Raw genomic sequence first — 13878 nt, forward strand, 5'->3', positions numbered from 1 at the left:
ACTGTGAATATTTTAATGCAAGTAATGTAAATTGGCGAAAACTCCACAGAGACAAGAATCGTTCGACTTGACCGGGATTCGAACTCGGATTTTGGGTAGAGTGTTTTAGCCAGTTAAATTACCGAGGCATTATTTCCCTGAGTGGTAATTTTTTTTTCTTCTCTGAATTTTTGGCACAATTTGTGCAATGCGGGTGAAGTTATCACCGCGGCTAATCCCGGTATACTTAAATAAGTAGGTATTATTGTAAATTTTACTGTGTGGGAATGATGTAGTAATACATACATTTCAGGCAATATTTCAATCTTCAATACTATAAATTCGACGTATGAATGCTCCCACGAACAAACCTTGCGTGGGAAACGTTCAGTTGTGGGTAGGTCCTGCAGTCGTGATCACAAATTAGGTTAGGATCGCTGTTTCGCACGCGTGACTGGCCCTCTATACATATTGTCTGGTTCTGAACGGGGCGTTTCCTTGAAAGTCGGGGTTCGAATGACCGTTCCGGATTTGCATCAAAATAAGACCATAAATAAAAGACTGGGATAAGAAAAATATTATTCATTCTCGTTAAATATTGCCTTATTTTTTCTTATTTGTGTTTTTTAATCAAGATATTTCGTAATTGACAAAAAGCGAAATGCATATGAAGTTCTGCTTCCAAGTTACGCCCATTATAATGCACTAATGCTTGTAAATTTCCAAGTGAATATGCAAAGGGGGAAAAGTGGCGCCGAGCGATTAGTTTTTTTTTCAAATCGAAAGCGTGGGAATGGTTTCAAGCGGAGCTTGGCCACTCAAGGAGACAAAAGATATTATACTACGAAGGCAGGGAAAACAAAAAGTACTATAAAGTGTAATTAGTGGAAAACTTCGAAGAAATAAATGCATAATCTGGCGTTTATAGTCACGAATTATTCTCTATGTATATTATTCAAAGTACTCTTTATCTTGCAAATGATGGAATTGTTTTCTGATTCATTCACCTTTTAAATTAGCATTACTGTTGGATGTGGGGTATTGAAAATCCGCTCTTGGATTATTTGAATTTTGTTTTTGCTGAGTAAACCTCAGGAGCCGTGGTATAAAAGAGCATTTCACTGACTACGGCTGAAAAACTATCCTATTTTACACCCAGAAAAAGGATAAAAGAGCTCGGTGAGTTGATGGATAAAACTTTTTTCCTCATAAATAGTTTCGTATATTTAAAGGGTACACGCAGGTGCGTTGAATTATTTTTCAGAAACGATTTCATAACATTTGAATATTCATAATTGTGACGATTTTCTCGTAATTATTAGCCTACGTCACCATTCTACAATTTTTAGGATAAAGAAAATAGTTCCTTGGCAGCATATTTCTTTTACTCTAATCTTACCAGTTTTCAAGTTTCCTCAAATTTTAATTGCGCTTGTAGACATGTTGTAAACTGTTAGCAAGGGTGTAATCTGCATACTTTGTCAATTTCAAGACGGAAGAGTAAGTTTAAAACCAGTCAAAGTCACGAAAAGGAATTCTACCGGCGGAGTGGGGAAATGCATCCTCCCAACCTCATTCTGCGTTATCTTCAACTTCATCTGCTTTATTACTGCCTGGTATATTTACGAATAAAACGTGATAATTCGCAAATGATAAATGTAGTATCTCTTAATTAAATAGATTTTTCTGGCGTGCGTGGTTACGACTATCGAATAAAGAATACGCATTAACTTACTTAACACTAGCACCTACACACTAACACTTAACACTAACATAATGGGTTTGAAAATGACAAAGTTTCCATCTTGCATCTACCATACGTAATGAATAATATCTACCGGGAAAGTATAAAACCAGATGTCATTTTTCTTCGTCTCGGTGTAAAGCCCACGCCTGCCAAACCCTAGGCCGCGGGTTCGATTCCCGCTTGGATAGGTAGCCCTTATTCAGGGCAAGGTTTTATGTGGTCGTTTATTGCCAATTCTTGAAAATCCCCTGTCGTATAGGCCACGGGTTTGTTGTTTTCGGGGGAAATGGATGTAAATAAAAATCATAGGCAAGCATGTAGTCTCATGTGGTTCCCAGTCTAAGCTGTGTAGCGCTCTTTGTTCGCTATTAGCTGTTTTTGTCGAGTGGGAGGGATCATTAATCTTTAGCTTCGCGCGGAAATAAACCCTCATACCAGTGGTGAAGTGTGGCATAAGTAATACGGATGAATATATTGAGGTTTTTAATCGCTAGGACTTTTTGATGCTCCATCTCCGTCATTCACAGTTCGGTTGCGAACGAGAAAGTCGTGCGGATATCTTTCCCACCCTATACTTTCACCCCATTAGCGCGAAATGAAACACTTTAAACACTTCCTCGACGCGTATTAGTCTCGTTTCATAAGCCTTTGTCCTCGCGACCGCGATCATAAGACGTGTCTTTCTGACGCGACCACCATTTTGCACACTCCGCTGGACACTCATATACATGAATTATTATTATTTTTTTTGCTTCCGTCTACCGCGTCGCCATAAGCTACGATGGTCGATTGTGAACACTATAAATCGACCTCTCCCCCTCTCTTGCCCCTCGTTCCCCCCCCCCTTCTCACAGCTGCGCTCAAAATTCAACCCTTTTAATACCCTCGTAGTGTGCCACCCCTTCCCGCAACCCTCCTCTCCCATGCCACACAGGTGAAGCAAAGCGGCTAATTCTTCCTTTATTCCCTCCCCCTCCAGTCAGCCTTACCCTTTTTCGGCGGGAGCCTTTTAAAAAAGGCAGCCGGGCAGCCATGTTATAACCCCCACCTCCTTCCCCCTCGTTACAAAATGGCCCGACAAACAACGCCCTCGTTCAGCAGCGCTGGTGCGTGCCTTTCTCGGAAAAAAGGACACCCAACCCAAACCTTTTAACCCTTCGCGAAAAATCCCCGGCGACATTTATTAGCTCTCTCTGTCCGCGTCCCCCACTTTTGTGGATCCCTTCCCTTCCCCACCCCCCCCCTTCCGCCTTTCTGGTCACTTAAATAAAACCATTACCCGCGTCATCTACCACCCCCCCTTCCCCATCCTTTCCCGCTCAATCTTTACTAACCGTATGCTATGTCGGAACGTTTTCATCCCCCTTATATATACATACCCTCTAATCCGGTCTTTAATCCCGCTTCTAATTGTGACTGAATTTTCTCTTGTCTTAACCTCTTTGGATTTTAACCACCCACGTTTTCTTTTCGAAGTGTTTACCGTCTTTTCTCAACGCAATCTGCCTCGAATTTGATTTAACCGCCTTCGATTTTCCCAGGTATTTACCGTTGTTTCTCCATACAATAAGCCCCAAATTTATGGAATTTCATCATTGCCGTTCAAGGACACGCCTACTTCGTAATGCTATTGTGATTTTTTTGTTTTCCTGACGAAAAATATAGAATGTTAAAATAGTAGATAGTAACCACCATGCATTGGTATACTCTTAAGGCCAGTTTACACGATACATTAACTCGTACAAGTCAACGTCTGATTGCATGAACCATTTTTGTGGACCAGAACGTAACACGTCACACCTATGAATGAACCAAATTAGAACAGGCTCTATTTCCTGTTCGCGCATTGGCACCAGTTGGGAGATTACAATGTGCCTTTCGGCGTTAATTCTCGCGTTCATTGAGATATTTATTATTTATTGAAAGTATATACAAATCCAACGTTTCGTAAACTTATTTTTCCACTATCAAGCCTTTCATATTTTGAGTAACCACAAACAGCCAAGTGCGTCTTGAAAATGGAAAAACATTCCGAAACGTCGACTATGAAGTTGTTCATTTCCGGTTACTACCGCGTTGGTTGCTGTGGCGATGACAAAAGTTTTTCTGGCATTAGAGCTAGCGGAAGTGTTGTCTTCGCCACAGCAACCGAGGCGGTAGTTATGGGAAATGAAAAACTTAATCGCACACTGCGGAAATTTCCCATTATGTGCAGTTTTGATGGATAAAAATAATAGAGATAGATACTTCTAGAACGAGTTTACATCTAGAATTATTACATGATAAAAATCGCCCCAGTTAAGTATTTACATGACAGGAATAGTAGGAGCGGAAAGGTATGAAGCATAGCAGGGTTGGCATTTTCCCGTCCCCAATCCCATTCGCATGACTTAAAGTGGTCGACCAATTTTTTTCGGACTCCTGCATGAGTAAAAAAGTGTCCTCTTTCCGCCATTTAGTCCCCTACTATTCCCCCCTCCTTCTCCTCCCACCCCTCAATCCCCCTCCCCTCCCTTCGTCCACATGGCAACCCTCAGATCATGGTCTCCGAGACCCCTCCCTCCATGCCCTAGCAGGCGCTCTGGAAATTGCTTCTGTCCCCTCAATTACGTCGGTTCTCCCGCGCCCTCGGATTGGTGGGGGCACTTAAAGAGGGGAGGGGGTAGGAGAGGGCACGTGGCGCGGTAATTTTTACCTCTTGTGTGTACATCTCACTTGAAATCGGTGTTAATCGGAAACGTCATTTTGATCGAGGTCAGTAATTACAAATTCTTCCTCAATCAATATCGTTTTTCAAAAATTCCATATAAATATGCATCGTCCTATAGTGATTCACCCAGCACGGAAATAGTAATAATTATATTAAAGAAATCGGCCGGTGTGAGGGGATGATAATTTACGACGAAGAATTAATGCAACCTGTTTATCAATTCTTTCTGAGTTTTTGACAGGGCTATTATTTTCGCCCAGTTTTTTAAAAGAATTTTTTAAGGAGGATTTAATTTCGCGGGTGTCCGAAGGCCTCATTCGGGATTTGAAACCGGCACCCTTCGATCAATAGCTAGGCCACTAGCTACCCACTGGGTTACCTTACTTCCCCTGCAATTCCTTGCGATTGTAAATATTATACACGATCTTTTTCAATGCACTTTGCAGTTACCGTGAAAACAGTTTTTCTTGGGTGACCAGCATTTTAGACATTTTATTTAACACTTTGGATTGTTAAGGACATTCAATAATTAAGGTTGGACGAAATTGTGCGATTATAATTGACTGAAACGATTAAGTACTCTATGAGTTTAAATAAACGACAGCTTTGGGCTAGTATCAACAATACGGTTACGCAATCTCATCCATTTTGAGATTAATGACAGCAAAAAAAAAAAAAATGTTTGCGTTGCATAGCTCAGTATCTAAGGGGTTTCGGACCCATGTTTATTGGACAAAAGATTCTTAAAATTAACTCCCCCATCACCTCCTGAAGTATTTCAGATTCCTGCTGAAACACCATGTATAGTTCATTACGGAATCGAACTTCACTCATCGCCACCTTGCGGTCATTTTTGTGAACGTATTTAACTGCGCCAAAACAAAAATCAAGCTTCTGCGGGACCGCCTGGTGTATGCAAGGACGTTGTAAATATCTGGAGGGGGCACCACTGGTTTCGAGCGTGGAGCGAAGTGTGGCCGGAATGGGGGTGCTTGGGTAGGACAAGCCACGCCCACTTTGACCAAAACATTGACAATCCCATAAGGGTCAATGCTTACTATTTGGAGAAATTTTTGGTCATAACCTGTTAATTCATTAAAATAAACTATGGAACGTATAATGTAAACCTTTTTTTTTACTTCGTTGGTAGGCTTCGCGAATCTAATACTCAAAGATCTTTTCCCAGGGAAAAATTATTATCAATCACCACGGTTACGTTCTACAAACAGCTCATCTAAAAATAAAATTTTACGAGAGTAAACTAGTCTTTTACCAAGTCTTTAGTTATCCAAGAATATCACAAAAGAGGATCAAATCAAGTCGGGCTCCAAATGTGTTGTCACCTTCCGCGCATTTAAATGTGTTTACAAAAGTCGTCACTGACGTCGCTGACGGACAAATTGATCCGAGTTTCACGAGATAATAAGGTATAATTAAGGGTGTTAGCCAAAATTTATATACATGATGATGTTCTCTATCAATTTCATAACTTTTGATTGCTGTTCCCATAGGCGGATCCAGGGGGGGGGGGCACGGGGGCACGTGACCCCCCCCAGACTCTTAAAAATATGCTAGATTTTTAATACGGTCCCATTATCTTTTCGTTCGTTTTGTATGACGAGGTATCCTTGTGCCCCCCCCCTGAACAAAATCCTGGATACGGCCTTGCTTGTGCCCCCCCAGAAAGAAATCCTGGATCCGCCCCTGGCTGTTCCTCGTAATTACAAACATTATAATGCAAAATATTGAAAAAAAAGTGGATCGCATTGCACTCAACACCGCGCCGCAGACATTTTTGAAAATCGGTTATAATGCGACCGAAATGGCAACATAATTCAGCCTTCTATGAGATGGTATTGTGCAGTCCCCAAGGTAATCCTTGGAATGTGTCTATTTCAGTCACCTTCGGCCACTAAATCCACCTTTTTCTCTGGCCCATTTTCGAGTGTGAATCCTCGCCAGTTAAACGAGGGTCTGAAGAGGTGTAGAAATCCCCAGGGACACGTTGACCTGTGGTTTGAGAGGGTATGAGGGTGTGAGTTGGGATGCGGTCAGCGGACCAGAGGAGTCTGAGTGAGCGCTCAATGCGTTCGAGAGCCCCAGACCACTTGAGAATCGCACTGTTCGTTCGACGCGAATACATTCGAATGGGAGAATAGCTCATGCTCTATAATGGAGGTCAACCATTGGAAACGGCACCCCAAAAACTCGTCGTAAATGAACTTTTTTTTCTACCCCAACTTCGTGAACCACCGTCCAGATGCCCGGCTGGCTGGTTGCCTCTGGACTAGATGACATCCCATTGTTGAAGGTCCCAACCGGTTCTTCGCTTCCACAATGAGCTCCGCTGGTTAAGCCACTAATGAGCTCATAAAAGGACGCGAATCTAAGATTTCAAACGGACACTTAACCTAGTAAGCGTGACTCGGAAGTATTCAGGAGGCTATTAGATCGCTGGAAGGTGTTAAACGAGCGAATAAAACTTTGTTGTCAGAGGATGTTAAAAAGGTATTGACGCCGTTTATGGCTAAGGTCAAACGGTGGACTTCCCTCCATCAACGAGCCGAGGGAGAAAATATCATGGTATCAGGTACTATTATCATCATAACTCAGCAATTCGGAGATTCATTTGACGCTGCCTTCATTTCCGTTATTTTATCTACTAGTCTTTTCATATTTGCGTATTTATTCTCTGTTACATATTTTATAACCTTTTCTATGTAATTCATTTTAGGCCTTTCTTCCCTTTCACATTTCCTTCCATGATTGTCTTCATCTGTGCCTACATATGTTGCCAATTGAGTAGTCCCGTCCTGGGGCGCAGCCAGGAATTAATGCTGGGGGGGGGGGTGGTTAAGGTGCAATTAATACCGGGGTTTGTGGGGGTATGGAGTACCCACCAGGATAAGCAGTAGGTGCGAGATTAATAAATTGCGGAATTTTAACATAAATGGTTCAAAATGGTGAAATTTACGGCTTTCTGAGGTATATTTTATTAATCCTTACGCTATTCTATCAGTAATATCAATCTTATTAAGTAAAATGGATTAAATTTAAAATTTTCTCTGGGGGGGGGGTTATCCCCCAAAAACCCCCCCTCGCTGCGCCAGTGGTCCAGTCTTCTTCTTGGGGTTTTAGGAGGCTTCTCTTTTCTCTTCTGCTTTTCTTACGACCTCTGCATTGCTCACTCGGACGATGATTTTATCATCATCATTATTCCTTAGCACCATGTTTCGAATGCAACCAATCTAAGCTTTTCTGCTACAGGTATCACCATCCATGCCGTGCTATCATGAGGAATATAGAAAAACTATACGACCTGCAAATTCACTGTAAAATATGGCATTTACAAAATTCTCCTGTGGAATAAAAAGAAAATGCTTATATGCCGATGGCCTGCGTTGAAGTTGCTCAATGGATTTATTTTGTTGTACGCTTTGAATTTATACTTTTTACTATTAAATTTTATTATTTTATTTCTGTCGTACGAGAACTCTTACAACTTACTTGTTAGTCTTTTTTTCTTTTTTCGATGAAAAATTAGGTATGCGTTGTATTTCGAGGCACCTCAGTGTTAGAACTAGTTCTCAGTATATCTTGTTTGTTTTAATAAAATTACTATTTTGATCGGAGATCAATCCAGAAATTGGGGCCATTTTATACAGTCCGTTTAGAGGATAAAATTTACAATAAATCAGATAAACGGCGCATGTTGGAAAGAAATCTCCTATTGAAATCAACCGTATGTACTTGAAAACTAGCTATGCCCGCTTTTTCACTGAAAATGAATTTGGAATACCATAGGTAGTTGTCACGTGAAAATAGGCTTTAAGGGAACAGTTAAGAAGTACCTCACATGCCGCAGAAATGCTTAATAAATGAATATTTGTTATATTATTTCATAATAAGATGCTTTTCAATCTAAATAAAACTCAATATTGAAATGCCATGGATAATTGTCACTTGAAAAAAAGGCTTCAAGGGAAGAGTTAATTAAGTACCTAACATACTTATACCGCTTATATGTTTCAATTGATATTTGTAATTGTATTTCATAATCAGATGTATTGAAATTCAATATTTGATAGAACTCAATAGAGTACCATCATATTTATTCGGAAGTACTTAAAGAATTGCGATCAAATGTTAAATTAAATTTCGGGCGGGAATTTGAGGAATGTTTGGGAGAGGGCATAACAGAATTTTAGTTCCTCATCGATTCTCGGAAAATTATTAGGATTTATAACTTTAATTAAGCATCCATAATCATCATTTACCGGGCGCAGAAATGCTCAGAATTATATTAGAAGCATAAATCAACTCCTTGACACTCATTCATTTATTCTCGGAATTAAAACAGCATGCATGACTGATAACGAATTTTCATTTAAAATCTTTCGTGGCCTCTGATATTATTGCTAAATTACGTCGTGCATCCCAGCTATTTATTAGAATGTTTTCGCAATAATTGCCAAACGTATGGCATAATTTATTCCATACATCCATCTTGACCTATATAAATGGACGTTCAACTGTCCGTTATAATTGTCACTCCGCCGTAATTGGGGATAAAATATTTTCCCCGTCCAAAATACCTCAACGGTCCTTTTCCAGCGGTGGAAAATCTTTTCACCGAATAATTAATGAATTTGTGAGTTCATGCGTAATGCCCTGGCTCTATATTCCGAAAACGCCTATTTCATGGTCTAAATCATGCTTGTATTTTAGAGAAATTCCCGTATCTTAGTATAGTTTTATTTATTGTCATAATATTTAGCTACTAAGCCACACTCTTAGTCATCTCAGGTTTTGAATCTACGAGAGGAGGATTTATCTGGAATTATTTTAATTATATGGGGATTATAAGTGTACTAAACTTTGTAATTTCTCTGAATTGGGATTTAAAGATACCATTTAGCAAGGTACTTAGTCGCGGGCATCATTTTCCAAGCAATGTCACTGAGACTGCATTGTTCTTCTATAATATCTGAATATAATGACTGATGTTCATTCATCGAAGGATAAATGACTATTGAGATTCTCAATGACTCAGCAGACTATACATATTAGAATATATTTATGTAGCTATATTAATACTTAACCGATCTCATTTTGTATTTTTTCGTAAAATGTAGCTCGCTTAAATCTGCATTCATCTAAAAAACTTCCGCGTATTCATGCAAGTTACATAGTAAACCCTTGACAATATTGGCCGGTATTCAAATTATAAAAATTTTACTTTTGAGAAAATCATGAGGCAACATAATTAAATTTTGAGATTGTGATAAGTAGTAACGAGGAAGTCCTAAGAAGGTTAGGAGAGAAGAGAAGCCTCATGAAAACCTTAATAAGAAGACGGAACAACCTTATAGGCCACATCTTGAGACATGATGGCCTGATGAAGACAATCGTCGAAGGACAAGTGGAAGGCAAAAATGGAAAAGGAAGACCTCGAACAAAATATATGGAACAAGTAAAGAGAGATGTGAAAGAGAAGAAATACGTAGGTGTGAAAAGATTAGCTGATAGGAGAACTGAGTGGAGAGCTGCGTCAAACCAATCCTAGGATTGTTGACCAGTGATGATGATAAAGGCTTGTTGACATAGGTTATTTGATCCTATTTGAGATAAGGACAATATTAACTGTGGTTTTCGCTGTATACTCTGAACGTTTAACATGCTAGTTTTAGACAATCATCGAGTAAAAAACCGAAAAACCGGTCGTCTACGATGGAAAAGCAATTTTTATCAACATATGGGATAAATATTTGTTTTCAGACCGTTCTGACGCGATTCTATCTCCTTAAAGAAGGAAAGAGCAGTGTTTCCACGTATTTTTGAGGTGTGAGCTCTTAATTGAGTATTGATTATTAGATGAGGCAGGCTGTTGTAGTGAATGCTTCCAAGGACGTACCCATGATCATAACTAGGGATGGCAAGCCATGGTCTAGGGTGAGGGCAGGCCAAGTTGTGACATTTTAGCATGGAAAAGGTGAATGAAACCAACACTTTAAGAAAATTATAACAGCGCTATATTAGTTTATGAGATCATTTCCTCGAAAAAAATAGTTTTATTTTAGTTACATACTTATCTTATAAAATACATAAGATTTTTCGTGGGTTTAAAGAAATTTGTCGAATACTTTCGTTTCAATTCAGTACTGATTTTGCTTAAAGACTTTTGCCATGTTTGCTTCTGGGGGGGGGGGGGGGGCAGCTCTCCCCCCTCCTGCCCCACGCTGGGTACGCCCATGAATGCTTGGATCTTTCTAATCGAATCTTTGTTTTCTTCTCCCGACGGCAGGTGAGAAGTCATCGGACGGCGGCGGTGGTGGAGGCGGTGGGGGCGGCAAGGGGAGCGGGGGCAAGGGGGGCAGCGGCCAGTCGTCTGGGGGCGGAGGCAGCAGCGGGGGCTCGGCCAAGACGAAGCGTGTGCGCACCATCTTCACTCCGGAGCAGTTGGAGCGGTTGGAGGCGGAGTTTGAGCGTCAGCAGTACATGGTGGGACCGGAGAGGCTCTACCTCGCATCCGCACTCCAACTCACAGAAGCACAGGTGAGGCGATACTACTTACCATATCCCCACACACACTATTGTTATTAATATAATGATCAAACATTCCTGGAGTATAGGTCATATAATGCAACAAGTTTTTTCGGTTTATTTTAAAACCTTCCTCAGGGCTATGAATGAAAAAATGAGAGTAAAATAAAACTTAATAATATACAATACGAGCGTGCTGCGCCCGCTCCCAGCGGGCTTCCCCCGCTCTTTTCAATGCAGGTCCACAGAGGGATAGGCGCGTTTCTAATTTTAAAATGTAGAAAAAAGGAGGGTCTTATGTACAAATTTAATTGGAATGTTCATGTACACATTGAGGTCAGAGGACCTCTTTAAGCACAACATTGGAAGTAATAACTCTATCCTCTGTTAAACGCACATGATGACGCATACTTACGTATCAACAGGAGACTTGAATGTGGAATCAGCCCCATTTTGATAAAAGTTATTTAAAGAATGCGAGATATTGTTGCAAATGAACAAATGTATCAGTTTGTGCGCCGTTAACGTCAGGAATATTTACAGTTTTTTTTTGTATTTTTTTATTATTTAAAAACCAATTTTAGGAAACAATAGCAATATTTAGGAAGTAAGATATGCCGTCGCATGTTCTCTGAAAAATTCCGTGCATTTTGGTACCTCACTTGCAGAGTTTGGTTGCGTGTAAGTTGAGAAAAAGGTATCTATACGGTAGAAATAATATAGAAGATTGATGCCGAGTTAGAGTCATAGAGAGGATAGAGTTAGACTCGTGCCTGTTAGCTTCGGCACGTGTATATTTTATGCTGCTCATTTTTTTTTCTTCTCGATTGAGCCATGTAACCTACATGTAGAAGTACATTCAATGATCTGTAATATTACTGCTTAGGGGGTGTGTTAGACACTGTTCGGAATTATTCCGATCGGTTTTCATTCCGAACGTTTGATTCCGATTGGTTGCAACGCGATCGTAATTCGTTTTGTTTGAAAATTTTCGCTGCAAAGACTCATTACGAGGTTACGAGGTTTAATATCGTCGTCCGAATAAAAAATTCCAAACAAAAAAATCCAATTTCGTTGACAACAAATCGGAATAAACTGCTCGGAATAAAAACCGGTCGGAATAATTTTCAAGTGTCAAGCACATCACTAAGCGATATTATTATGGAGGATATTTAAAAGTACCTCTAGATGGAAATTAAAATAGATCAATCAAATAGAACGAAATACACGCGTCCCGTAACTATTATGGCAATATCATCTAGGGGAAAAACGCATTACAACGATAGCTTCGACAAAAATATTTTTACACCCAATAAATAACATCATTCTATGAAGCCTCAATTCAATGGAAGTCAAATCTTATCTTCATAATGAAGTGGAATTGTAAAATCCACTTATGCTAATGCAGGTCCTAGAAAGTGGTACTCAGCTGCAATCAACATGTGTTGAATTAAAATGAAATAAGTGAGACGTTTGAATTGTGTTTTTAGTAGGATGATTAACAGTGGCATAACTAGGAATATGCTTTGGGGGGGTGAGGGATGGGGGGGGAGGGGGGATGAGGGGTGGGTGGGGACCCCAACACCAGGCAATGGGGATTCAGGGAAAATTTTTGAAAAATGACAAGCCAAAATTTAACATAATTTTGGTACTTAAAATTTAGCTTTAAGCAGATGCAGTTATTATACGTCAAAACTCGTCGATATTTTTAAATATTATTTTTATCTCTCTGAGGCTTTGGGGTGGGGATCTATCCTCATGGCGATGGGGTGGGGATATCTATTAGGGTGGGTGGGTGGGGAGGGACAGTGGGAATCTATTGTCACGCCAGGGGCGTAGCCAGAAATTTCGTTCGGGGGGTATCCAAAAGCAGAGGGGAAAATATTTGAAAATCGGGGTACTAGGTATTGGGTTTTAAACCAATTTTAACACTTTTCATTATCGAAAAAACTTCATTTGTTAAAGAAAATTTTGTGAACTCATGATTTTTCAATATTTTGTTTCCTTTTATGAAGAAAAATTATTGAGTTTATTGAGGTTTTATATTTAGTGGGGATCTTGACTCCCAGGACCTCCCCCCTGGCTACGCCACTGATGATTAACAACTTCCATCGCCTGAGAAGATTTCTTATACGTATTTCTTTTCTTGCCATTTTCCAGGTGAAGGTGTGGTTCCAGAACCGTCGCATCAAGTGGCGCAAGCAGCATTTGGAGCTCCAGCAACAGCGACTCGCGGCCATGAAGCACCAGGAGCAGCAACAGCAGAGGCTGAGGGACTTGGCGGCCGTCGCCGCGGCTGCCACCTCCCCCCTCACGCCCCCCCATCCCCCCTCCCCGACCATGTCCTCCTCACCCTCCCCTACCTCCCCTTCGCCACCCATCATCGTGCACCATCAGCAAGCACCATCACAGCACCACCACCACCTGCTGCAGCACCACCATCACATGCAGCAACAGCACCAGCAACACCACTTGTCTTCCTCGTCCTCCTCCCCGGCGGCGGGACTCGCGACCACCCCCCAGCTCGCGCAGGCGCACAAACAGCAGCATCACAACCACCAACATGGCGCCCAGCCGCAACCCTCCTCGTCGGAGCAGGAGGAGACGTCGATGGAGGAGGGCGAGGAGGAGGGGGCGGAGACAGAGGGGGAGGAGGGGGGCGGGGGGGCGGTGCCCGAATGATCCAGCGCCGTGGACCTCTCGTCGAGGGGCCTGATGCCCGCCACCGCCGCCGCAGCCATGTTCTTCGCCGCCTTCCTGCCCCCGCCGCACGGAGCTGGCGCCACCTGACGGAATTGAGCGGAACCGAATGCATCGCGAATATTTGGGGTGGAAAAAATTCTATCCGACCAGTTCTTTTTTTTTAATTTTTTATTCTTCTTCTCCCTCCTCCTTATCG

At 41.3% G+C, this 13878-nt stretch overlaps 1 protein-coding gene across 1 annotated transcript in view; it reads left to right on the top strand.

Annotated features, from left to right (window-relative positions):
- LOC124155249 (homeobox protein HMX3-like) overlaps positions 1-13661 on the top strand; it is a 56028-nt gene extending 42367 nt beyond the window's left edge. Inside the window, exons 2-3 of the mRNA XM_046528968.1 lie at positions 10741-10991; positions 13140-13661. Coding sequence (XP_046384924.1) covers positions 10741-10991; positions 13140-13661 — 773 coding nt within the window. The remainder of the gene's footprint in view (positions 1-10740; positions 10992-13139) is intronic.
- Positions 13662-13878: the final 217 nt, after the last annotated feature.

The sequence above is a fragment of the Ischnura elegans genome, chromosome 3, assembly GCF_921293095.1.
Source record: "Ischnura elegans chromosome 3, ioIscEleg1.1, whole genome shotgun sequence".
NCBI classification, from domain to species: Eukaryota; Metazoa; Arthropoda; class Insecta; order Odonata; family Coenagrionidae; genus Ischnura; species Ischnura elegans.